We start from the raw sequence: 21,466 nt of genomic DNA on the forward strand, positions 1-21,466 counted from the left end.
AAAAAAAATAATCTGTCTTCAAAAATTATTTCCTCTTCCACCCAGCAAAGCAGGGATAAGAATTAACTTTCCCCACTTCCTGCAGATGAAACTAAAAGCTCTGTAATCCAAAACTGTCTCTAATAATTTAAACAGCCCCTAAGATTCTGCAACAAACTCCTGATTCTTCACTTCCAGCTCTGAAGTTGCCCCACCTCCACAGTGGTGCTACAGCTCTAACATAAAACCATTTGTTGAAAATGCAAACAATATAAAATGAAGTGTCACAAAAAATCCTTGTTATTTAAAAGAAAATAATAGAAATGCAATTTACCTTGTCCCCCACTGTCTCCTTTTGCAGCGGTGATTTTGCTTAGGAGACTGTGTAAAAAGTCATTCTCTGCCACTACCCTGAAAGGAGAAACAACAAAGTCTGTTAGGAATTAAGTGCTAAATAGATAATTTCAGAACATAAATGACAAACAGCCTCGGTCTTCTTTGCTGGGCTTGACCCTATTGTGATATGTTCTGTAATTTCATTAGCTCTCCCTCAAGTTCCAGCCCACTCCCACTCAGTTCTGTGAAGATGAAGTGAAAGAGATTCAATCCACAGCTAAGAACGGCATTTTGGGACAGAGTGACCACGTGAACACACCAACCTGTCCCTCCAGCCCACTCCACTCTCCCTGATAAACAACTAGATACATGAACTTGGAATTTTTATCAGCTACTTTTGAGTTTAGAAAGAAATTCTTGCACAACAAACATGGTGGATCAATTGACACAAGAGAAATAATAAACCAATGTGTCATAGCTGGGGCTTTCAGAATTAAATTTATCCTCCCCAGTACACAGCAGCAGGGCTATGTGGGATGCACAAAGATCTTCCCAGTAAATACTGGCATCTCTGCATTTGATCTGTGAGCATCCCATTTTCAGGCAGTGGGTCTGGCATTTCTTTTGAAGATCATGTGTGATAATTCTACTACCTTTTTAAAGGAAACTCATTTTTTTCTCAGATTTTTTTCTCAAATTCAACCACAGAACCAAGCTTATAAATTAGTAGCTTGTTAAGTTTACTGTGGGCTATGTGTAACTATTTGGCTTGGGTTTGTGAAATGGGACGTGTTACCAGCTGTCTGAAGGAGCACATTCAGAGAATGATGCATTTATTTAACACGCTGTGGAATCCCTGACAAGTCCTAAATGCCTTTTCAAGTCATACTTAAATAATGAACATTATTACAGCATAAAATTATTAAAAGGCAAACTTATTCTTCAGCCATTTCAGATTGCTACAGGCGAGGAGACAGATAAATATTCTTGTGCTTATCAAAGAGAGATCCAGGGCTGTCTTACGGGTGAAAGGGAATGAAGTGCTGCTTCTCTTCATCACTTTCAGCTTTCCCTTTTATGATATCTGTAATATCCATGACTGGAGGAAGGAAAGGAAACCCATTAAAATATATAATAGCATTGCAAAATAGTTCTTTTTTTATCCATGAATGATGTTCTTGCGCCTCAAGAGAAATGTGGATTTTTCGCTGTCGAGCGGCACAGCCCAGCAGGGGCAGGTTTGTGGGGCAGAGGATTTAGTGCAAAGTCCACACTACAAACCTCGAGCAAAGGGAGAATTCAGGCTAGTTTTGGTCTAATCCTGGGAATACAGGTATGAGTGCATTGGTGATGCTTTTGGGACATAATCATTGGCTTGATTTTATTTGCAAGGAATTCTCTCATTAAACTCTGGAGCTGCATTTTCATTTGCACTTAGCAGGAAGTTACATGACCAGGAAATTAATGATAATATAATTATTAACCATTAATTGTGTTCTTGTATAATTAATTATATACCTAATAATTGTATTATCATATAATTAATAAGAAAATTAATCAATAGTAATAGTGACATTAAATTCAAAAGCACAGTTCTGACTTGAACTCAAATGTAGATACAATACAGAAGATAGCTGATAGAGCTGGTTTGTGTTCTGAGGTGTCTTGGTAGAGATTCTACAGTCCAGGGCTGGCAAATATCCCTTGGGTCCTGCTTCAGCTGCAGGACAGGGGACATCAGGTACCTGCCACCCCAAAAGGCCTCCGCAGTCCTTGGGTGTATTTCTTGGAATTACTGTCCCTCAGATCCATCTTCCCAACTCGGACTATTTGACAAACTAAATAAATTTTGTCTCTGCTAAGGTCTTTATTTCCAAGATCCTAAGATAGAAACAGAAAAGAAACGAAGAATTACTTGGGGAAAAATCAAGTTGTGACATTTAAACAGGACCTCCAGTAACAAACTGAGTCTTAGCAATCAACAGGGAAAAAAATAACCTAACCAAACCAAACCAAACCAAAGAAAACCACCTCCAACAAACAAAACACCTTGAGCACAAAAAAAGGATGAAAACACAGTTTAAAGTTTGAAGAAAGTCTAAGGTAAGGTAAAGAGAGAAAATTGTAGCAACCAAGAGACACAGCAGATAAGAATACCAAGTCATCAGTAAATTTAAGAGGCAACAAATTCTTTTGAAGAAAAGCCACTGAAGCACTGGCACATTAAAGCACTCAGTGTCTTGCTCTGTTCCTTGCTCATTTTCCAGGAGTTCTGGCAGTGACCACAGAGAAGAGACAACTGGATTTATCAGGATGAAGTAAACTGGAAAACACTTACTGTGAACACCACTTTGAGATTGTTGAGCATATCAATTTCCTTTGGAAAGCCTCGACTCCCCCATCTCACCAAGTAATTCTCACTGTTTTGAAGATAAATATCTCTTGGTCATGTGATTTAAAAATTCCTCCCTTACACAGTACAGAACAAAAGCTGCATAACAGACACTCTGTGGTGATGGTTTAAATCTAATACCAGACTAAAAAGACAAGAAAAACACTGTACAAAAATCATCAGTAAGCTTGGAAAAAATAACTTGAATGAAACACAAATTAGCACCTTTTTTTGAGGAAAGATCACCATCATCATAGTCTGTTTGATGGGAATACTCAATAGAAACTTAATCTGATTTGGAATTTATAACTTTCTCTCATTTTTTTCCACTCCTTCCTTTCAACACTTTACTCCAGACACCACAATATTCCTCATCAAGAATCACCTCCTAAATTTGCAACAGGCTCAGGCTTCTCCAAACTCTTGCAGTGTTCAATCCAAGATCAAAATACTTGGAAGCCTAGAATTCTTTATGGCAGCCAGAACTTAGTTCTGGCCACACTTCACTTTGCTTTTGGTTTTGTCCCTTTTATTTGTAAAAATAAAATAAAAATAAATATATGAATAAAATTAAAATAAAAATATTTATGAAACTCCCTGCATTATTAGCACGTTGGCAATTATTTGACTTCATTTGGGCTGGCTGCTTTTGCTACTCCTCTCCAGTGAAAAGAGGGAAGTTTTACCTTATAATAGTTGATTTCTGTGGGTCGTAGAGTGACATAAAGAGTTCTGCATCCTCTCCAATGCGGCAAACGAAATTCCTCACAAACACGTACAGGCTGTGGGTTGGGGATGAAGACATTCGGGAATATGAAGCATAATCTGGCTGATCCTTGGACTGCTCAGAAGGAGGAAAAATCATTAGCTGGATCCACCAATTCAAATTGTGGGATACTACAAGCAGTTTTCACTTTTTACAATATGTAAAAGTTATCGTGAAAAATCCCAGGAAGTTTGGATTACACAGAGGGAGATGAAAAGCTCAGACTTGGTTCTTGAAAACACTGAACCCAGAGCAGGTGGCCACCTCATGTGCAAATAATGACAAAGTTAATGACAGAGATGCCTTAAATCACTTCGGGGACTTACTCAGTAGGAGCAAGATCTTCCTTGCTATGAGATCCTAAACATATTTCCCAGCAGGGGTCTCCTTTTAGAAATGGAACAGGGTTTATTTTATTAATTTTTCCAGGGAACACAAGAGCTAAACTGTTCTTCTTCCCTTCTTCCTTCCCCTCCAGGAACCTTCCTATTTTGAGAATCTCAGATTTACTTTCATTCAGGAGAAAAGAGCCAGGCTAAGTTTCTCTCCTGTAAATGAATATATTCAAAACCTTCCCTCCCCCAGGCTGCTTTCAGTGGAACTACTCTGAAGTCTATTTCTCACATTTTGGTAAAATACTGTGCCGAAAAGACTTAACAGTGTTTTTGCTGTGCAGCAGTAACTTAAAACCCTTTAGGAGAGAGCAGGGAGTTGGACTTGATGGTCCTTAAGGATTTCCTTCCACCTGGAGATATTGTATGACTTCCCTGTCAGTTCAGTTCTTCAGCCACCAGGCAGTTACATAAATGGGGAACCAATCCCACCACTTTTAAAGATGCCAGTACAGAGGCAAGCCTATAAGAATTATTTCTGATAGAGCAGAAGATCTGCAATCCACATCGTGATGGGCTTTCAGCGTGCTGGAAGCACGAGCAAAATGACATAAGTCTCTTTGAAGAGGAGACAAATAACATGCTGAGATCAAGACACAGCTGAGTGGGTTCACTGACTCAAAAACAGGCTCCTGAATTCCACCTACACCCCTATTTCAGCCACCAAGAAGCAACTACTCAACACTCGATGGCCTTTGTTTGGCTGTATTTTTAAAGCAAGTCACCACTTTTTGTTCAAGTCACTGTTGCAGACTCCCAGGTTTAATTTTTTGTCAGTTAATTGTCGGTTTTGAAGTGTGGGGAGCAGCATTTATTTAGTAACACTGTTGAGAACAACTCAAAAGGGTTTTTTTTTTCCAGTGGTTTGTCATGGGCGTTATTGAAGTGTGGTGACAACCCAACTATTTTCTGTCAAGTGTTTTACTTGTTTTTTTACACTTTACTTTCTCATAAATGGAGAAAAGAAGCAAAGAGGCTTAAAAATCCCTGAGGAGATTTAATATAGAAAAAGGTCAAGGAAGTGAAGTCACCTGCTTTGCATTTTAAAAGATTAAATTTATGCACTCATCAGCTTTGCTTTGGCACACGAACTTCTGGTGTCCACAAGATTATGCTGAGATCACCTTAGTTCCTCTTCAGTGAGCTTAAATTCAGCTTCATCAGACTAACTAGCAGGCAGAAACATTAGCAAACAACTAGTGCTGTCACAAGGTCTTGTAAAACTGAGCTGTGGTTACTCACAGTGTGCAGCTGAACTCCAAGTGTGTAACTATTCACGATGCTATTCAGTCTATTGAGCAGCCCACAAGAAATCCATACAGGAATCCAAGAATGGATTTAGAACCAGCTTTGGACAGAGGCTTTGAGCCCAGCCTACAGCCCAAATCCAAAATACAATCCCAAACTGAGTTAGGTGCACAAATGCAACTACCTCAGTTTGAGGCTTAGCCGTGTTCATAGCACATGAATGTGAATCTACTCTGAAGTCAGAGGCAAAAGTTTCCACCTTTTATGGCAGAAGGTTGCATCCCTCAGCCCTTAGACTAGTTTTCTGTTTGGATTTTAGGAAAAGAAACTTTAAATTTCCCAGTCATTCCTACCATCTCCTCCTTGATTCGCTCAGTGATTTTATTGGTGGCTTCTTCATGTGCATGAAAGAGGCTGATGACACTGGTTTTGTCTGGATCCAAGATATTTCCATCTTCATCTCTGACTATTAGGTCGAGCTCAAGGATTCTGTGAAAATACAAAAGGCTTAAGGGTTGGGTTTTATATAAAGAAAGCTTAGAAATGTAACACCCAAGGAGACGCTTCAAGTTTTAAAGTAATGAAGTCTAAATAAATGCAACTGTATCTCATTGAAGAAAAATTTAACTAAACCAGAGGACTTTCTTTTCAAGCTGCTGTGCAGTATTTAGCATTTAATAGCCTGTCACTTCAAGTAGATTCACCCTGTTCATCCAAATCACAGTGAACAAGTTCAGAGTTTCATAACATCTTGTGGTCATTGTTTATGTGTAGCCACAGATTACTGAAGACTTTGAGCTGCACAGAGGCCTTCGAGCCACAACCACCACCGTCACTTAAAATAGCTAAGTAGAGTTTATAAGCAGAGCCCATCGCCTGTAAAACCAATACTACAAAGATTTGTTTACCAAGCTCTCATTCTTCCTTTATCAGACGGTGGAACACCATCAACAGCACTTTTTTTTGCCAAAAAATATGTTGTGTTGCAGTGACCTTTCATTAGCAAGGAGATGAGATATTGTGTCAAATAACTCTTCTGTCTGGGGTAGTTTCACTTCTATCATCAGAACTAGAATTCTGCCTGGAAATCCCCCAGTGGATTGGGTGTGGGTGGGGATGTGTGTGTTTGCAGACTTACCATGGTCTGTCAGCACCACTTTTGAGGGTCACATAACACTGTAGACATGAACTGTGTTTGTAAAGAGTGGACAAGTTTTGAGTCCTGAACACACTGGTGTTGTGTGTAAATAAAGGCCAGTTATCAGACATCAAATCTTTGGAATTAACAAGCTTGTATATTTGTAATTAACAAATAAATTAATACTTTGAAAAGGCACTTTACTGTGAGAAACCTCAACACAGTATTCATTATTATCCCAGCAGTAACAGGGAGAAGTTTGAAAAGGAACATTCAATATGAATCACATTTTTGAGTTCCAAAACTGCAAACATGAAAACTTTATTATCACCTCTTTGAGGATAGCTTGAAAATAAATCAGGTTTTCCAGAAGCAGTGAAGGCCACTTACCTGTTACCATAGTCAATTTTGGAAGTGACTTTCTGTTTGAGTTCTTTGAGCTCATCTTTCGGCAAAGTCCCGGACAGGAGCTGTGACCGCCACTCCATCAAGTCAAACATCATGGACTGCACCTGCTGGAACCTGTCCTTCTTGTTTGTCTGAGAAAGAAAAGGAAAAAAAAAAAAAAGAAGTTTCAGGCTTCAAGTTGAAGTGAAACATCGGTCTTGACAATTAAATATGTGCCATATTTAATGCTAAACGATTGCAGGAAGCAGGCAAAGTAAATGAGCCTGGCTTCCTTCCTCTTCTCATCCCACAAACTGCTCAGGACAGAATCTCCCATGTGACCAGAAAGAAATAACATTAAATTGAAGTGGGATAGGGAATGATATGGGTTTTGTTTTATTTAATAGTGTTGTTTTAAGATTCTTTAAAAGTCTCATCAAGAGAAAACGTTACAGCAGCAATTTACTTCTGTATGAGAGACTGATAAGATCGTTTTGGGAACAACAACATTTGATTGTGGTATTAACACATTCAAGAGAAAAATGAGAGAATGCACAGAAGTCACTAAAGCAGTTTCAGTATCATTCACTGAAACAAGAAGTTTCCATTGTTGACTTTAACAAGAGAAAGAATAACAAGTGACATGTTTCACAAAACTACACCATATTCAAGATTTCCTTGATCCAACAGAAAAAAAGAGAGAAGGAAAATCCAATGGCTGGGATCCTGGAACAGTCAGCACAACTCCTGAAATTGCCAACTATTAATAGGTCCCAGTAACCCTTGAACAATCTTTGCTCTAGCATTCCAAGAACGTCACAAATCTTTTTCACACACATCTTGGTTATGCTTTATACTCATATAAATGGAAACTTTTCACCCCTACAAATCAAAATTATGAAAAATCTATCACTTACAGGATACTCAAGGTTGAAACGACTGCCATGACATTACACCACCCCTCAGCAAAGTGTCAGCCTTTCCATTTACAGAATCACAGGATCTTCAGGGTTGGAAGGGACCTCCAAGACCACCAAGTCCAACTCTGAACCCAGCACCACCGGTGCCAGGGGATGGCTGGACTACATTTAAAGCCACTGGACATTTTGAGGCAGTGAGGAAGCAATTCCTTAAACCCACCCAGACCCTGCCCTGCACCGAGGAAAACACACAAATTTGGGCAATGTGCATAAATAGGATGGGCTATCAGACCAAAAGCAGTGTGTTCAGTGTCCTACCACATAGAGCTGTTTCCAGATGCTTCCCCATTCCCAGAGAGTAGTGGTAACTTCTTGAACTAGAGGAATTTCAGAAGGTATTATGTTTTCTGTATGCCTAGGAAAGAGAACATAACACAGAGTCTGGGTTTGATGGGTGTGTGTTATAGTTACTGTGGTTGGGGTATATAAATGCCTTAAAATTAATTCTTTAGCAGGCAAGATCCTCAGTGTGACACAACAGATAAATTCCATACCTTTTCTTTTCAGCAGTAACTTCCTTGATGTGGATGAAGGATTTAGGAAATATTCCCTGTTGAAGGAGAAAAAAAAGAATATAAGTCCAAGAACGTTTAAGTAACAGCCATGACTATGAACAAAAATTTTAATCACATAAATGGTAACATCCCAATTAACTCTTGGCTATCTAGTTTTTTATTCAAATGAATGCATTCCTCAAATAATAGTTTTGCCATATCCTTCTCTGCAAACATAAAGTGCAGAGGATTACCTTTCTTTATAAGAAACACCACCTTCCACAGTCTTCCCCCAGGAAACAGTACAATTAAATACAAGTCAATACCATACAAGTTAAATTCAGTAAAGAAACATTTTGTCTGTGCATCAGCCCACACGTTTCACTTTCCTGGACAAAAACAGAGTCTTGTTTAGCAATCAGTTTGACTATGAAAGCAAAGGAGTGACACTGATACAGGATCATTGCATCTGGTAGATGCTTGTGATACTTCAAGTCCCATAATAATTCAATAACATATGTGCTACTTCACAAAGCCTTTCTCCAAATTAGATTTCAACTTTTATAGCCTTTTTATTTTAAGCACCGGATCTTAATCAAAACAATCATATCTTATCAATTCCACATTTTTTCATTAAGACTGAAGTTCAAAAGATTCCATGAAGAAGCCAAGCAATAGAAGAAGGTCACACTAATACTAAATTTAGTGATAACTTAGTACATTAAATTAATAATTCTTCTTAAAGAATTGATCTTGAAGCCCCTTAGCAATATTAGGAATTAGTTAAAAGTAATTTCTAATACCTGCAGGCCACTGAATGCAAAACAGAAAAAAAAATGGAGAGTTAGAGAACTTCACACTATTCTGGGGCTTTTTTTCTGTTGGCATATTCTCTGTCCCTCTGCTCCCCTTTTAAAGAGGCTGTGAAGGTTTTGTACATCCTTTTTCCAGGGTGCAGAGAAGGAAATTCCAGCAAATAGTTTTGCTTCAATACAGGTACCAGTGTCTAACTCCAAATGCCTTCTCATTGCTGCTCCCTAAAAAAACCTTATGCTAAGAACGAGTTATGAAAAAAATGCTTTTCTTCTACAAAAATGTATTTAAAACTAAGAAGTGATTTTCTTGGTAGTTAACTTAGCAGTCACTACACCCAGGGTAAACACTATTCATCTGTGGCTTTCCATCTTTAGGTATGAGAATACTGACTTTTTTTTAATTAATAGGATTTTTGTACAGTAGAGATATTTAGAAATTTAGGCCTCATGCAATTTGTTTATATTGTATGCAGCCTAAAAAAACCCATAGGAAAAGTACAGAAACAAACACATCCAGCAGCAAATTTACTCAACATTTAATTCAAATGGTGTCTGTTAACCTGTAATTTCTTCTTCACAGATCTGCTTTTTTCCCCTTCCTCACTTCTATTTACCAACTGTCCAGGATGAATGTTGATCATTTTATTCATCTTGAAAGGAGAGAGAGTGGACAGAGCTGGCCTGAGAGATCAGGACAGAACCATCTGCTAAGAGACACCAAAAAACCCACCTCATGGGTTGATCTGTTAAAAATAGTCCCTTAGGAATGAACAGAGTGATCTTACCTCTGCTCCTTTGTATCTCACCAGGTAACCCTTGTACCAATCTAAAAGCAAGAAAGATCACTTGGTATGGCAAACCAAAAAAAAAAGAAAAGGCATTAAAACACATACAGTGATGTCATGAGTTTTATTTCATGTCAGAAATATCCGGCATAATGTTTGTAAAAAATTAATGGTTACTTCAGGCTTACAGAGATTAAAGTGAACACCAGGAAGCACATTAAGCATGACTTGAATTTTAGCAAATGTGATTATATGGTCGACTTTCAAGTCTTGCATAGTAAGTACAGATAATCTTACAGGGAACTGAACACCCCCACACTCCCATGACAAAGGTGGGGTAAATTGTTTTGCAATTTAATATATCACAGACACTTAGATATCCATCTCAGCTGAGGTGGCCCCTGGGACTGGATAGCCATGAAGCTCCTCTGCTTGTGTTCTAGGAGTAGGATTAACTCAATACAGCATCTGGTTGTTACATATCCATTTTCCTGGTATGTAATAAGATTTAAGCTTTTGGGCTCAGCTTGAATTAGCAGCTTCCTGGTGTGAAGTTCAAGTTAGAAGCTCAAGACAATGCAGGACAATTACTTGGCTTGTGCTCCATTCGTAACCAGAAACCCCTTCTGGAAGGCAGGAGTGCTGTGCTGCAGCAGTGGCAACTCAAACACCAAATCAGATTTTATTCCATCTATTCCATAGTTAAGTCACAATAAACTTCTACCAAAAAAACATAAATTGCAGAGTTCAACCCTACTGAATTACAGCAGAGGCCACGACCACAGTGCACTCACCCACCATGTAAAATCACCTCCCCAGCAACATCATTTAACTCTGTTAAATACTACATGCTTTCATCCCCAACAAAGCATTTTATGACTAAAAGCATACATTTTCTAATGATAATTTCATGAACAGATATGATCTCTTCACTACCACCTTTTGTCTCTCACCCTTTCTCAGACAGCACAGGTATTTCAGCCATGCAACCAAATCATAAAAAAAATAAATCCCAAACAGTGCTGTCAGAAAGGTGATGTTAAAAGTCACAGGAGGATGACTGACATCAAAAAAAGACTCAGGGCAGATTTTTTTCAGGTTTTTCTGCACTGGTATTTTTTCCCCCCTGGTGTCTTGGCGAATGAAATTCCATCTTACTTCTAAAACTGAATTATTTGCACGTTGCCTCAATTTACAATCAGGTGTGTAAAATCTATTTCCTCCCATTTGCTGTGACAGCCCACATATGTTGTGTGCCTACATTTTTTGCATGCAAAAACAGCTAAAATAGGACATCAAACGAGCACAGGAAAAAACCTGCCACTGTTGGTTACTCCCCAGCTGCAGCTGGCAGCGTATTTTTTAAGATATCTGATAACAGATGAACTTCACTCACACAGTGTGAAAGATTCCACTTCTACGCTGGCAAACACATTTCATAAAGCAAGGTCTGACTTAGTGTATCATGGGCAAAGGATTCAGAAAAGACTTCATATAAAAAATAACCCCACAAGATCAGCACTCAACTCTCTGGGCTGACAACAAACGTAGCCAAGGAATCAGAAACCTGAAATTCTTTTTCTGCAACTAATACTGAATACAGGGCTGAGGAGGTTTCTGGTTTGCCCGTGTATCTATTCCACAGCCAAAATGCTTAGAATGGAGGCTTAAAGAATTATGCAGATCTTGCATGCTTTAGGAGAGGCTGTGGATCATCACTCATGACTTTGAGAGACCCATCTCTTTCCACCGAAGCTTGGAGATACTGAATTTCTCTCGCAAGTAGAAGAAAAACCACGTGCTCCAGTGTGTTGGAAATGTGGTTTCTCAGATGCTCCTCTCTCAAATGCTCTGTTGTTTCCATGTAAAGCAGCCAAGAGCCCTCTGCAGTGGAGTGGGCTGGGCTCAAACAGCTCCAGAGCTTTGCAGCCCTGTGACCACAACGTGACCACAACGTCCCAAGGGTCTTCCAGCACCAAGCTGCCTCTGTCACTGTGTGATGCAGCAGCTGGCCCTTCTCTTGAACATCACTACAGTTGCTGAGATATAAAAGACCCATTAGATCAGCAGAAATAGGTTGAAGAAGATAATCTTGAAGTTTTGCAAAGCTTTAAGTACTTTATAAATTTTTTTTATTGTTTTTTAACGTGGTCAAGAACATGTCATTACTATGTCATTACAATTACAATGACACTCGGAGTTACTTAGCTGCTGTGAGTTAGGTAAGCTGACAAAAACTTCAATAGCTCTGGCAGATTTAGAGATAATTCAGTCAGATTGTGAAGGTATTGACTGTCATGAATGACTTGACTTGGAGTTTTGCTGCTTTGCATGTTGTGTAAGTTGGATGGTTCTCAGAAATGTTTCTATCATGCAGACCCTCATTTCTTTAACATTCTGAATTTCCTTCTGAGATAACAAGGGTGCTGAATGTCTCCTAGCAACAAATATTTAGTTTAGAGGCAAAAAATATACTCCATTAAACCCTGATGTCCCTTCCATCAGGTGTATTACCAGATGGCACAAACTTCACAAACTCTACGTTCACCTTGATGACTTCCTCATTTGGTAATGGCTTCCCAAAAAACCACATGCACTGTAATATGTCTAATTTTGGCTCTTCAGAAAAGAATAGGTTCTTCCTCAAAATAGATCACTACCAGCACTAAAAATAAGAGTATTAGACAACTACTGATGTAATAGAGGGAATTGCTGTGAAGTGAAAGGATGATGTAATTCACAAAGAAACACACAGTTGAAGGCAAGGGACTTACCTTCACAGGACTCCAAGATATGGACCACATCACCAATCTGAAGAGGTAGTTGAGGTATTCCTGTGCCTTTGAAATTGTATATAGCTGAAAAATTAAAGGAGGAAAATACTAAGTTTCAATGCAGCCATACACTACAATGAAACCAAAAACCAAACGTGGTTACTAAGACTCTGGTACTGGGATAAGTACAATGTGATAGACAAACAGAATCATAATTCTACCAAGAAGTTCCATCGTCACCGTTAACTTATCTCTTTGCTTGTGAGGATGAAAAGGTGGTGAAAATGGCCAGTGCTGAAAACAAATCAAAAAAGTAATCAACAAACCCCACAGAAAACTCAGCAGGCATGTGGGAACAAGCTCTTCATCACCTGCTCTGCACAGGATTTAAGATGCAGGTCTTGAATAAATACACATTCACAGTGCTGGAGAATTGTTTGTCCACTTGTCCAAGGGATTTAAGCACGCAGTTCACAGAAATTTATGGCTACACTGATGAGAAAGGGCACAGAGGTTCCTACAGCAACTGATTTTCCTGAATCCTTTCCTGGGTTTAGATACTTCGATTTAACATGAAACTGTTAAAGAGTATGAAGTGTCACAGTTCTCTGCATTCTCTGTATGACTCTGAAAAGAACACAGGAGCTGGGGATTTTAAAAGTGTCCTAATCAGAAGGTTATCTGTATGTGGTTAAGAAACAGCAGTTTCAGAGAGAATTCAAGAAAATAAGCCTCTTTGCCAGTTCTTATGTTTCAGGGCTACAGGATGTGGGCTGCTATGGTAACCGTTTGCCTCTGTCCTTTTTTTCTCTTCCTGACCTTGGTTATAGACTTGAGCAATAGCATCAGAGAGTAGAAGTGGTTATTGGAGTCAAATCACACCAGGAAACTCTCAAAATACGTAACTGAAACTCAGTGCAGGTAAGAACAGCACTGGCACTAACCAGGACCTGCCTGGTGCAGGGAAGGTGTCAGTCAGCAGAGCTCCCTGCCCTGCTCAGGGCAGTGTCCCAATCCATCCACACACACACAGCAACCAAACTGGAAGCATTTTGGACTAGGGAAAAACTGCTCTATAAAGCAGAGCCCACCTTCAGGATATTCTCCCATTCCTTTTGCTCCCCCTCCCCCAGCCAGGCTTCTAGAGCAGGATATTAAACCTCTGCTGGGCCAAAATGTACACTAATGACACATTTATTTAAATGTTTTACTTCGAATTATATTTAAAGGCTCCAATTAAATTGCCTTTCAGGACAATGCCTGAGGTAGGAGGGTAGAGCTAAATAGATTGATCCTCTCCACTTTACATATATTCCATAAATTATGTTCCCTGGTTGTTTTTTTTTTTATATTTGCTATATTCCTGGAACAGAAATTAGAAGGAATTTCAGATGTGAGAGGCTTTCTGGACCAAAAATAAGTTCTTTTTTTTTTACTTGAAGAGACATTCCCAGCTGTTCCTCCTCCTGAGTGGATAGAGCAGGGTTTGAACAATTCAACATAAGGGGAGGGAAAACTAAAGAATAACTTTGAATTGAGGCTCTGCTGTCCAGATTCAGCCATTTATTCAAGAGAACCTTGAAGACACTCCCCCAGTGATCCTCAGAGGACTGCCTTAGCTCCACACAAAATTGAAATTCAGGAGTAGGTGTGTGTATAGCACATGTGTAGTTACACTCTGAGTGGTTTCTTTTCAAGAAGTGAAAGATGGCCAAACCCTGCTGATTTACCGTGACATTTAAAGATACATTTCCACCGGGGTGTTTGGGAGATGTGGGGGATTACTGTTGACTACCACATGCTTCAGATTTCAAAACATGCACTGCCCTACTCACTTGTAGCTGTCTCAAAACACAGATTCAAATTATTGGTCATACATTTACGTTGTATTTTGGTTTTACTCCCTTTAAAGCTTCATTTACCAGCCACGAATGCATTGAAAAGGGCAGCAACAAACTGACAAAGGAAGTGGCTCTATCAGCTTAGACTTTTCTAAATGACTAAGTGGAAACTTAACCAGAGAGGTTTTACTTGGATTGTTTGGTAGGATGAGTTTAACAAATCCCTCTGCAAAGTTTTAAGCTATAGGCCTATCCAGACATTTTGTGGTAAGAAATCGTGATAAACTTCCATAAAGCATTGCAAGAACTCTGAACAGACAACACCACCAGCTACATCTGTGCATCTTATCTACAGCTTAGGTATCAGATCTGCTAATTTTTAATTATTAGCTGTGAATGAAAATTTGAGTATTATATCCAGTGACGTTTTCTGTCAGCAGTAAGTGATGTCATTTCCCTTACAAACTGGGACCCTCCTATATTTGGGAGTATCAGCTGAGAGTTCACCAGCCATGAGAAGGGTTCCCTTTCCTCCACCCTCTGTGGAGACACATTGTGTGGAGATCCTCAGGGCTGGTGTACAAACACATATTTAACTCATTTTGCTTCTCAAAAATATGAACACCCAGTAGGGAATTAAGATTTTTTTTTTTTTTTGTGGGATACCCACCACAGGTTGTTGGCTTTTTAAAAGTAAACTCTCCAGTTAGTAAAAATAAAAGCCCTTTCAAATCTGAGTGAGGAGCTTTCCTAGCTCTCCCCTCCCTGGCATCCTCTATCCCAGCCATAAATCCAACCTGAGTCAGGATCCTCAAGGCACAGAAGGTCGTTCAAAGACCCCAACAATGACTCTAAATCCCACCAGTGATTACTGACCTCAGGAACAGCTGATGTCATGGCAATAAGATTAGTGGGAGAGCTTTGGCTGGCAGATGCCCTCCCCAGCAGGCAGCACCAGGCTAAGGTGCTCCCATCAGCAGTCAATCTGCACACACTGTCAGACTGTCCCAGACAGGCACAGACAATGCCCTGCAATCCAGTGCTCCTAAACAGGGACTTCACACTTCCCTGAGAACACAGCAAATTTCCCCTGGATCAGCAAATGAAAACTGTCTTTCTAGAGCTCACCACAGTCTCGGTGGTAATTTTATAGCACACACATGACAGAAAACAAACAAACAGCCCAGTGAGAAACTCCCTTAGATTCCAGGTCTGAGCTCCCTCGGGAAAGGAGCTGAAGAGCAGAAGTACCAGGACAAACTGCTGACATGGACAGCTTTCCAAAACTGAACCCTACTCACACACAAATAGGCTTAGAACTGTACCTCAGGAAGATGGAAACATTTCCCATCGTGTCCATGGAGAATGCCCAAAATTCCTTTCTTGTCCAGCCAAACAAACAGGACAGTGACTGAGCATCACCCTCACCCCCAGAGCCTGAGTGAACACATCTCCCAGTGCCCACCCCAGGGGCAAAAAATGCAGATTGTGAAAGAAATTCCTGTCTTCATTTAATTCCTATTTCTCTCTTAAAGGCAGACCTGCTGGATAAGATATACACATTCCCCCACCTGTGTACAGGTGTGCATGCCCTTCAGTGCACGGGTGGCTGTGGAGATGTCTTGTTGCACCACACGGGGATTGTGCATCTTTTCCAGAGCAGAGCAATGAAAATCCCTAAAGAACATTTCACCCAACATTCCAAGATACAAAGCAAATCAAAACAGTCACATCGTTAAGATTCCTATCAAAAAATAAATTCAGCAGGCACTAAAAAAATAGTTAACATTTTGTAATTGAAATTCTATGTCCTCCTCAATTGAGAAAAAGACAGGCAGAACAAACAAACAAACAAAAAATCATCATCCTTTGTGCCTTGTTTGGGAACATTCAAACACTAAACACTCTAGAAAAGTCCCAGTGATCCAAATGACAGAATTCCTTCCACAAAAAGATAGATTTCTTCAATGTTTACTTACTTTTAAGAGCCCATATTCCAGCTATTTATATGATTAGCCTGTAAGCTACTGCAAGATGGGAATGGTAAGCAGGGAAAATCCCACAGACACGCAACACTGAAACCCTTTGTTATCCTCATAATCTTACCTGTCTTTCCTGCCTCCTTTCCTTTCGTGTGCAGTCCCTGCTCTGCTCTTCATAAGAAATACAAGCACTACCTTGTTTCATTTTGAGACTCACCTTTTAGGAAAAAGCCATGTTTCACGTTGGTTTCCTTGGCTACCTTCCACTTCAACAGAATTCAAAAAAAATTGTGAAGATATTGCTGAACCAGCTCCTAATTTCATTTTTCCATAACAGAAGAACTGTCAGGTATGATTTGGACGTAATAACTAATGAAGTGTTTTGCATATTCAAACCATTTCTAATTAATAGTCTCAGCAAGGATCCTGTTCTATTTTTTAAATATTACAGCTCCACTTTTATGAGTAATAAACTATATCAACTTTTTATGTTCAGTTACCATTTTCTTCTCATGAAACCAAGGTGAAATCACTCAGCAAGGCCACTGACAATCCTTATGTGAAAATATTATGCAGTCCCAACAGGATTTCTTAACTTCTGGAAAGATACCTACAAAATTTATGTTCCAGTGCTCTGAATTAAGGATCCCCCTCCTTTTAGAACTCACAGAGCAAGTGTGAGCATGGACACAGTTCTGAGGGATATTTCACAGGTACCAAACCCCAGGGTGGGTTAGAGGCTGATTTCATTTGCTGAAAATCGTGCTGCAAGGGGAACTCTTGAGTTCTCAGGTAACAAGTTGTTATCCCAGACAACAATTGAACACAGATTTCCTCACATGCTTAACCTGGGGGACAGATGGAGGTTTGAGCTGACTTGAGCTACTTATTTTCTTTCTTAAACACAATAAAGCCAGCATAGATTACAAGAACCAGGAAGTTCTAAGGTGCCTAGCTAGTTGTAGAAAGATATTGTCTATAAATTTTTACCCTTTCATATTAAATACTAGCACAGTCATTTTTTCTTAAAAGTCTTCACAAAGAACAGGGTATTTAACTGTAATTTTTCCTTCTCATGAAAGATCATGGATAAAAAGATTCCTTTCCCAACTTTGTCTTCATCTGATTTCAGTTTTTGTTGTTTCCCAAGCAGCTGAACAGCACGGTGGGTTCAGGGGTTGCACTTCATGGAGTCAACCTGCCCTGAACAAAGCTCTGCTCTCTTACAGCTCAGTCTATTTAGATTTTAGAGACATAAAATAATTTTCAGAGGTGTCCAGCAAATGAAATCAGACAAGACAGCCACAGCACTTCACTCTCAGGCTGAGCTTGAGCTTTTCTACACTCGCAAAGAAGTCACCCACTACTCCCACCAATTTTTGCTTTGAAGTGACAAACACCCATTTTCAGCTTCAGCAGGACAGGAGTAAATCCGACACTTGAATTTAGCATTCCAACATAATATTTCACCAGCTTGTAACTTCCCTTAAGGTCTGACCAGAGAGCAAGCACTTTCCATCAAGAATCTGCTGCCCAAACCCACTTTTACCATGACTACTCCATCTTGTCTTGTCCACAGAATTATTTAATTATTAATTTAATTAATTAATTATGATTTAATTAATTATTTAAGCGCATATCTAAGCTGGGAATACCTCAAGACTAAGAACAAGTCAAATGTGTAAAATCAGGAGCGCAAATTGATTTTAATTTATTATATAGGACAGAACAACCAGTGGCGGCAGGAGATGCTTGTTTGGGTTTGTTAGTTTGATTATTTTAATTATTCTGGGTGAAAGATTCTCCCACTTTTCTCACCAACTTATATAATGAAGGAATGCATTTAATTTCCAAGATAAAGGAAAATAAAACAAACTGTGAGCCAACAGCTTGGCTAAGAAAAGGAACTCCTGGATATAAGCTGTTGGTTATTGAATTTTTACACATCTATGAACTTCAATTGTACAGAAGCAGAGACAGAATGTTCCTACCGAAGACAACCTACCAGAAAGTTACACGTATAAATACTTAAATAACTAGTGTTCTAATATTGCTGGAAAGTCCATTTGATTATTTTCCCCATTTTCCCCATTCTGCTTTGTGACAGACTAAATCATGGACACTGCTGCAACTGGGATTTTTAACATACAAGAATAAAGAGTGTCATAATCCAATGTTCAACTGACAACCCTTCATTAACTCAGCAAATGGACCCAGGGTGAACAGAGAAGGAGCAAGTTACCACTGTAACCACACAGCAGGACAGGCTGTTCAGATTCTCTTTTCCATTAAAATCACTGGGTGCTCACAAGTGAGAGCAGCATGAGAGTAAGAATGGGGCAAAAGAAATACCACCAGGATCCAGTGTCAATTCTTCCCAGTGACCTCCTCTAGAGTCTAAATTATATTCTGCTTTGGACATGAAAAGAAACATTGCTGGGGTGGCATTAATTTACAAAGTAATATATTTCACAAGGTGGCTTTTATTATGTGTGGTTTGGGGCACTTTCCGAACACCAGAGAGACCACTACAAGGGTAAAAATTAAATGTTTTCTGCTATTTATAAAATTGAAACAGAAAATATTTACACACCCTTTATTTTGTAATATAAACTGCCACCACAACAGGCTGCTTCCATTTCACAATTCTGCTACGGCTGCACATGGAAGCTGAAAACGAAAACATTCTTTTCCTCTTATTATTACCTCGGTGATTGACTTTATTTCATGAAGCCCTTTGGGTGGATTTCTTGTTTTTAATGCACATCACAAAACACTGTGGTCTACTTCAAATAAAAAATGTCTTTTAGAAGAATTTAGAGGGTTAATAACTGAGTGCTAATATGCATCTTTCAAGTGCTTTAGCTTTGATTTCTAATTTTAAGGCTTTCTTAAAACAGCAATTCAGTCCTTTATACAAGTTAACATCATTCAGATTAAGAAGACGACTTTCCTTCCAAAAAATACCACTTCCCAGCTGAAATACAGACTTTTTTCTGTAACACTAACCACAAGTGACAACCTTGCAGAAGCAACTGCAGGATTCCCCTTCCCCTATATTTGTTCTCCAAAATTTCTGGCTGCTGGGCATTAAACAACACATGACTTACTCAGCCTGGTTCTAAAATACCGAGGTGGGAAGAGCTGGATTACTCAAGAGTCAGAAAGCTGACACTCGTGCACTTTTTGTCATTCTGGTCGCAGGATTAAAGCTTTGTACAAAATGGATCATTTCAGTGAAGCCACCAAAGCAAGGTGGAAAGTGTTAATTGATCACAGCAGAGAAAACACCTGCCCACATCCTGCTCAGGAGTTAGAGACACAACTCACACGGCAGCTCAGAGTCACGTACCTACACCAGTCTTCTCCGTCCTGTGCCATCTTGCCATCACACATGAACCCCTGAGGCTCCAGAGGACGCCCCCCAGCAAGGAATCCCAGGTTTGTGGGCTGCAGCCTCGAGGATGGGTGAGCACCAGGCCTGGAAGGAGCCTCGTTCCCCAGCGCTGTCACTGAGGAGCAGGCGGAGGCGGCTGCGAGATTTGCTTTGCCGTTCTGAGCTTCCTTCCTCTTTTCTCAACTCAAGACATTGTACCCCGTGTCATGGGGGAGGGGAATCTCAAACTGGGTGTTGCTGTTGCTCGACACCGGCGGTAACACATCAGCAGGGCAAAGCCCAGGGCAGCGCTCTGCCCTGACCTCGAGGTGTGTGCGCACCCTGAGACAACCCCCGACCACGGCCCCCTGCAGCTCCAGCACCTCCCCAACACCACCCATAGAAGATGCGACTTCCCAGGTCAAACATCTCAAAACCTTCTCTCTTCTAACCTGTCCAGGAACTAGGATTTGTGGGGTATTTTTTTTGCAAGTCTACCTCTCCTGAGACAAAGCCGCATTTCGAACCGCACCCATCGATTCTTATTTCTGTCGCTTTATGTTTGGAGGAAAAAAAAAATTGAAGACTTTAGTCACTGAACAAAGCAGCACTTGCTTAAAGACTGATTGTGCAGACAAAACTGCAAAAAGCAATTTATGGTGCACTTACAGCTGCTGTGTGAGCTACCTTGCATAAGGACGTTTTGGATGTGCAGAAATCAACCCAAGTTGTTTCTAATGTGGATTAAGGACAATATACTGAATTGAAGGCAAGTATGTCACCTTCACTCCTCTTCTTGACTTACAGTTTGGACTTTAAAAAAAAAAAAACACAAACCTGAAATAAAATGATTGCAAAGATTTACTGTTTGTTTGTTTGATCTCCTGCTTAGTACAACAAATTCACATGACAATCCTGTCCTCTGGATATTGCATTGCAACCTAGCAATCACTGTTTATCCAAACTGTTTAACACTGCCATGCTACATCCCTCGGGATATTTTTGATAACACATGACATTCTATTTCTTGGTTTTAACTAGCAATGATGTGAGCACAAACTGACAGTATATCTCATTGCACGTGGAATTCTGATACATATTTCTGGAGGAAAATCAGTTTAAACTTTACCAGATTTGCTTGAATTGCCCTAATATTTACCATGTCTACATACTAGCTTAGCAAAAGGGTTTAGCTTATTACCCTCCCCTGAAATAACATTGAAATTCATGTTAACTAAAGTGGGTTAAATTCTGAGCAACACCCATTATCTCCATTTACAGAAAACAAGCTCCATCTACGGGTTCTAAATCTTTCCCATCCATGGAACATTCATTTTATATTGTTCTTCTGTCAAAAAAATACCTTGAGGTTCAACTATATAACCTTTTAGTTTACCTTATGGGGTTTGAGCAGTAACTTCCTAACCAGTGATACTCATCTTCCTTACTGCTCCCGATCCCTGCTGCAGCAAATCCCCTCTTCCCATTCACTGTTTGGCCTAAAGGTTGACTTGTTTTTATTTTCTTGTTCTACACGTCTCTTCTTTATGGTAAGACAACAATCCTGAGGAAATCCTTTCTAGTTCATTTACAAACTTATTTACAAACAGGCTTCCTCGTATAGGCCTACTAAGCCTAGTTAATACCCGTTGACCTTTTGAAAATAAATGATCTCTAAAACACAGGAATTTCACCTTCAAGCTGGGATCCAGCTGGCAACACTTTGCTGCTGCCCTGCTGTGATTGTGCAGAGCTCAGCACACACCCAGGGCTCTGTGCAG

At 39.7% G+C, this 21,466-nt stretch overlaps 1 protein-coding gene across 1 annotated transcript; it reads right to left on the reverse strand.

Moving 5' to 3' along the window:
* Positions 1–313: 313 nt before the first annotated feature.
* On the reverse strand, positions 314–19,767 carry LOC114061865 (dedicator of cytokinesis protein 2-like; the record flags this gene model as incomplete). Its single annotated transcript, XM_027892732.1, has 12 exons — positions 19,662–19,767; positions 12,487–12,570; positions 9,713–9,753; positions 8,113–8,168; positions 7,877–7,973; positions 6,642–6,790; positions 5,467–5,602; positions 3,394–3,548; positions 2,654–2,735; positions 2,061–2,196; positions 1,339–1,414; positions 314–390 (listed from the first exon to the last, which is right to left on the reverse strand). Coding segments are annotated over exons 1-12 (1,126 nt in total), but the record flags the coding sequence as incomplete, so codon positions are not given.
* Positions 19,768–21,466: the final 1,699 nt, after the last annotated feature.

This window comes from Empidonax traillii, unplaced genomic scaffold (assembly GCF_003031625.1).
Source record: "Empidonax traillii isolate 1590-97213 ecotype Southwest subspecies unplaced genomic scaffold, ASM303162v1 scaffold364:size1245619, whole genome shotgun sequence".
In the NCBI taxonomy this organism is placed as follows: Eukaryota; Metazoa; Chordata; class Aves; order Passeriformes; family Tyrannidae; genus Empidonax; species Empidonax traillii.